General features: G+C 44.2%; 1 protein-coding gene across 1 annotated transcript in view; it reads left to right on the top strand.

Moving 5' to 3' along the window:
* The first annotated feature begins 628 nt into the window (after window positions 1–628).
* SGPP2 (sphingosine-1-phosphate phosphatase 2) overlaps window positions 629–5,864 on the top strand; it is a 94,361-nt gene continuing 89,125 nt past the window's right edge. The window contains exons 1-2 of the mRNA XM_010837106.1: window positions 629–661; window positions 1,874–2,032. Of these exons, the coding sequence (XP_010835408.1) occupies window positions 629–661; window positions 1,874–2,032 (192 nt within the window). The remainder of the gene's footprint in view (window positions 662–1,873; window positions 2,033–5,864) is intronic.

Here is a 5,864-nt window from a genome sequence, read left to right as displayed (position 1 = left end):
TTTTCCTTCTCATTTTCAATACTGGTTTTTTACTTTGATTTTATTTTTATGAAGTTCACAGCTACCTTCATTAACATTAAAATTCTATTGTTTAGATTCATTTATTGGGGTGACTGTTTTTGTTTTTTTCATTACAATTATACCATAATTTGAGGACATATACCATATTTTAAAATAGATTGTTTGTTTACTCCAGTTTTAATATCCTTAAGTTTTTTTTTTCCTTCCCTCTTCTCCCTGCCTACTACCAGGATGATAGAAAATGGGAGTGCATTTTAGCAGGCCCAGGTGTACTTGCTGTTTCTCAGGTTCTCACTGTAGTGGGTTGACTTTAACAAATCCCATTTAAAAGGTAAATTACAAACATTCATCAGCAAGTGATTTTTCTAACGTCTTCATATTAGCTATCTCTTGTTGCCGCAACAGATTAGCACAAAAGCCGTGGCTTAAAACAACACTCGTTTATTCTGTGGCTACAGAATGCATGGAAGGCAGAAGTCCAAATGGTTCTTACTTGGCTAAAATTAAGGCATCAGCAAAGGTGCCTTCCTTTAGGAGCCTCAAGCAGAGGGTCGGTCCTTTCCCTCCCTTTTTCCAGCTTCTAGAGGCTGCCTGTATTCCTTGAATCATGGCTCCTTCCTCCATCTTCAAAGTCAACAGTGTAGCATCTTCAGATTCTAACTGGGTTTCTGACTTGACTCTTCTGCCTCCTGTTTTTTTTAAAGATTTTGTGATTACCTTGAATCCATCCACATAATCCAGGGTGACTCCTCGACCTCGAGATCATTAATTACATCTGCAAACCTCTTTTTGTCACATGAGGTAACATATTTGCAGATTCTAAGGATTAGGATGTGGACATCTTTGGGGCCATTCCCCTGTCTATCATAAGCATGCATGCATGCTAAGTCGCTTCAGCTGCGTCCGACTTTGGTGATCCTAAGGACTGTAGCCTGCCAGGCTCCTCTGTCCAAGCAAGAACACTGGAGTGATCAAACCCAGGTCTCTCATGTCTCCTGCGATGGCAGGCGGGTTCTTTACCACTAGCGCCACCTGGGAATCCACCACAGTCATAGACCCACACAGTGTTCTCACAGAGTTCCCCTACCTCGAGTTTCTAGCTTTCTGTGTACTCAGGAGAAAGGCTTTGAGTTTTTGTGTGTGTGTGTCTTCCCCTGATATTTCTGTCTTGGATGTTACTACTTTAATTTTAATGAAGTGGTAAAGAATCCGCCTGCCAGTGTAGGAGACATGGGTTCAATCCCTGGGTCAGGAAGATGTCCTGGAGAAGGAAATGGCAACCCACTCCAGTATTCTTGCCTGGAAAATCCCATGGACAGAGGAGCCTGACGGGCTATATTGTTCATAAAGTCACAAAAGAGTCAGATGTGACTTAGTGACTAAACAACAACAATATCAACAAAACATTATCTGTGTTTGTGTGGACACATCAGGGTGGATAGATAGATGTTCAATATTCGGACAATAATGACTGGGTATTGGGTTGATACAATGATAATGTAAAATTCGCTCAGTTTTTCCTATTACACCATATGGAAACCTGAACAAGCTTTTTGGCCAACCAGTGATTAATAATGGAAAAGGAGGCAGCAACTTGGCAATTGAAACCCCATGAGTTGTAGATAGAGGTGTTTTGTTGTTGTTCTCTTGTTTGTTTTGGTTTGGGCTGCAGCTTGAAGCATGAGGGATCCTCGCTCCCCTATCAGGGATGGAACCTACACCTTCTGTAGTGGAAGCTCAGACTCTTAACTACTAGATTACCAGAGAGGTCCCCAGGAGGAGGTTTTTAAAACTTGTCTTTATGGTAACCTGTTCAGTGAACTCACAGAGCCTTCTAACTTTTGTCTTTTAGGCTTATGTACAGAAATATGTCGTGAAGAATTATTTCTACTATTACCTGTTCCGATTTTCAGCTGCTTTGGGACAAGAAGTGTTCTACATCACATTCCTTCCATTCACTCACTGGAATATAGATCCTTATTTGTCCAGAAGACTGACCATCATATGGGTTGTAAGTATTATTATTACTTATAGACCAGTATTGTTTCTGCAGCAGCCATCTGCTTTGGTATTCTGCATATTTGCTCTTTTTTAAAAAATCACTGAGAGCTGAATTTTTACCTGGTTTACTTTGGGAAAATGAAAGGAAAAACATTGTTAAAGCTATGGGTGAGTAAGACTAGGAGAGGAGAGAGATGATGTTCAGAGAAATGACCTTTCTGAGAATCCTAGCAGTGGTGGGGCATGTGTGCATGCTCAGTCATGACCAACACTTTGTGACCACACGGACTGCAGCCCAGAACCCAAGATGGGGCATAAAATGCCTCCTCTCACGAAGCCCCTTTTAGTAAAATTTGATCAAAAACTGAAAATAGGAGCTGTTGGCTAATACCACTTGGAATTCCTAGGAGAGGAAAGACATGATGTGGTATTAAGCGTGACTTAATTCCAAGTGGTTTTAAGTGTGACTACTCTATACCAATTAGACGCAAAGGCATATAAGGCAGGGCAGCTTTAATTTGAGGGAGTTTCTAGTATTAGGGGGGCAGCTGGCCTATATACAGAAACTCATTGACAATTCCAGGTAGAGAGGTGGAGCCCCTTCTGATGTTTTGTTTCAGACCCTATCATTGAACTTTGTTCAGGACTAAATTCTGATTTTCTTTTTTTTTTTAATTGAGAGAGAGAGTAGCAAGGTGTGCTGTGAGCATCCAAGCCCTGGGATCAGATTGGCCTGGGTTCAAGTGCAGCTCAGCGAATGCACTTGTCTGTGTGCCCTTGTCCTGAGCCTGTAAAACAGTGTTAATAAAGTGCATCTCCCAGAATAATCCTGAAGACATTCACAGCATGGCCAACATGTGGGAGGGATCTACAGGTTGCTATAAGCATGTAATGCATAGTGATGAGTCCATGAAGGTGAAAGTCTTAAAGATCAATTCTTAGGTCAAAGATTGTGTAGCCAGGAGAGGGTGGCTTCAGGAACAAGGCTGCCAGCACAGCTGTTTCCTTAACTCAAGATTCTACCCTGAAAACTGAGCTTCAGAAGCACTTGGTCATGTGTAAAGGCACTAGGATTCTTAGGCGGCTCTGTTCTAAGAAGCTGTGGCTGCACATCTGGGGCTTTATTTTTCTCATTTGTAGAAGAAGTGAGAGAGAGGTCTTGTTTGGAGCCATAAATGCAAATGTTACAACAGGCAGGGGGTAGAAATAAAACAGTGAAGTGATGGGTGGAGAGGGCTGGTGGGTGAGGAGGCATCTCGGGACACTGGGAGTGGCTGCCCCTCTCCACCACCTGTGCCCAAGAGAGGAAAAATAGGGTGGGATTGTCAGATCTCTTTTTTCTGTGAAGTCTTTAAATGAAGGCTTACAGTTGTTTAAAATATGGTTTTTATTTATTTATTTTTGGCTGCACTGGGTCTTTGTTGCTTTGTGCAGGCTTTCTCTAGTGGCGAGTGCGAGCTACTCTTCATTTCAGTGCTTGCGCTTCTCGTTGCGGTGGCTTCTCTTGTTGCTGAGCGTGGGCCCTAGGGTGCTAGGGCTTCAGTTGTTGCGGCTCTCAGGCTCAGTAGTTGTGGCGCATGGGCTTATGAGTTACTCCACGGCATGTGGGATCTTCCCAGATCAGGGATCAAACCTGTGTCCCCTGCCTTAGCCCACAGATTCTTATCCACTGGGCCACCAGGAAAATCCTAGGCTTGCATTTTAAAAGCTTTATATGCCAACAGAACAAAAGCACCCTTGACATGCAGACTTCCAAGGCCTGGTTTGAAGTCTTGGGCCTAAAGGACAACTAAGGTCCCTCAGGCTGGTGGTCAGGATTATTTGGCCCCTAATTCTTCCTGATTATTTGCTCCTTTTCTCTCTCATTCTACAAGTCACTGTTTCCTTTCTCCGTCTCTGTCTCCCAGCCAGCCCTCTTCTGAAATCTAGCTTACGTCTAGAAGTATGATCCAGTGAGAACGTGCAAAAGCATAAGAATCTTGGAAGAGATGAACGTTAGTGCAGTTGTTCCCCTCCTTTCTGAAGTGCCTTCTGTTCCTGCAGAGCCGGTGATGTCCACTAGAGCAGCTGGGGGAGGAGAGGGAGCTGGGAGTACTCCTCAGGATGTGAATGTGCACCCAAGATCCATGGTACTTGCATTCCTTTTCTTGTCATTTATTTTCTGAGATTTTTGTGTAGTCGCTAAGATGTGTCTGACTCTACAACCCCATGGACTGTAGCCCGCCAGGCTCCTCTGTCCATGGGATTTCCCAGGCAAGAATACTGGAGTGGGTTGCCATTTCCTTCTCCAGGCAATCTTCCCAACCTATGTCTCCCACATTGGCAGGTGGATTCTTTACCACTGAGCCACCAGGGAAGCCCCTTTTTCTGAGATTTTTTTTTTTTTAATCCAACTTTTATGGTAGTTGAGTGTGGTAAATGATGCAAAATATTTTTAATAACCCAGCAATATCTTATACTGTGTACAGTCAGTTTGAGGTCAGTTATCTTGCCCGCTGAGGGTAGAAAACTTTTCTTGAGGGATCAGGAAGATCTTTAGACCCTGTAGGAGGCAGTGGTTATGGGACTCTGATTGTCATCGTGGGTGGTGGTTTTTCATTTTGGAGTCCTGATTTCAGAGCACTCAAAGGATTTCCGACTTGAGGTAGAATTACGAGTCTTTTGTCAGAGAGTGGGCAAGTAAAGTCTTCACCTGAGAGAGGAAAGGGCAGCCTTTGAGTGTGCTGTTTGTTGTGAGCTTTGGCAACCTGTTGTTTGCTTTTAGAGATGAGTGAATGGTCCAATCCACAAGGCACCCACGTAGAGGGTTATGTAATTTGCATCAGTGAGGCATTCTTGGCAGTTAATGGTGGAGAGACAGTGGTGGGTCCAAGGAGGGTTGGAGGGAAGGAAGGAAGGAAGGGCAAAGGGAGGTAGAGGTTTGGAGGGGACAGGTGCTGAGAGGTGGGAAGGTGGTTGCTCTGTCCTCGGTTGTGGAGATAATTAAGGGGGAGGCTTGGTTTGGCTCCACTGTTGTAACTGGGTGGAGGGAAGGAAAATTCTTGATGGTGTTACAGGGAGCCAGGAGGGGAGGTGGATGGACATGCCTGCTAAGTGCTTAGTCCCTTCAGTCATGTCTGAGTCCATGTGACCCCATGTACGGCAGCCCACCAGGCTCCTCTGTCCATGGGATTCTCCAAGCAGGAATACTGGAGTGGGTTACTGTTCCCTTCTCCAGGGGACCTTTCCAACCCTAGGATCCAACCCACGTCTCTTACATCTCCTGCACTGGCAGGTGGATTCTTTACCACTCGGGCCACCTGGGATGGAGATGGGTGAGATTCTTCTGGGCAATCAGTTTCCTCCTGTGGCAGCCTGTCTCCTATAAGGGATATCACTAAATTAGTGGCTGCCTCTTTAAGGGGTGAGCATGAAGACACATTTATTATATAAGGGACAGAATTTGAAGTCCCCTAACTTTAAACATCTTATCTCAAACTCAAAATCCTTTGGAAGGTAGCTATGTTCAAGAGTGCCAGATCTCTTGACAAATTGCATATTAATTTGACAGTTGTCATTGGATGAAGTCTCAGCAGGTTTTATCGCTTTTAAAAATAATTTGTTGTATTAGGAGTGACTCATATTTTCTGAAGCAACTTAACAGAATTTATGGTTACATGAACAGCTTTATTATCACAGTTGTAATTGTTCCTCCTGTCTATTCCACCTCTGTTAATTGCATTTGTGGGCATCCCCATGTTCTCTGGTGGCTCAGACGGTAAAAGCATCTGCCTGCAATGTGGGAGACCCAGGTTCGATTCCTGGGTCAGGAAGATCCTCTGGAGAAGAAATGGCAATCCAGC

Source organism: Bison bison, unplaced genomic scaffold, assembly GCF_000754665.1.
Source record: "Bison bison bison isolate TAMUID 2011002044 unplaced genomic scaffold, Bison_UMD1.0 scf7180017864068, whole genome shotgun sequence".
Lineage (NCBI taxonomy): Eukaryota > Metazoa > Chordata > Mammalia > Artiodactyla > Bovidae > Bison > Bison bison.
The sequence above is the reverse complement of the archived record's forward strand: the minus strand, read 5'-3'. Positions and strand labels throughout refer to the sequence as shown.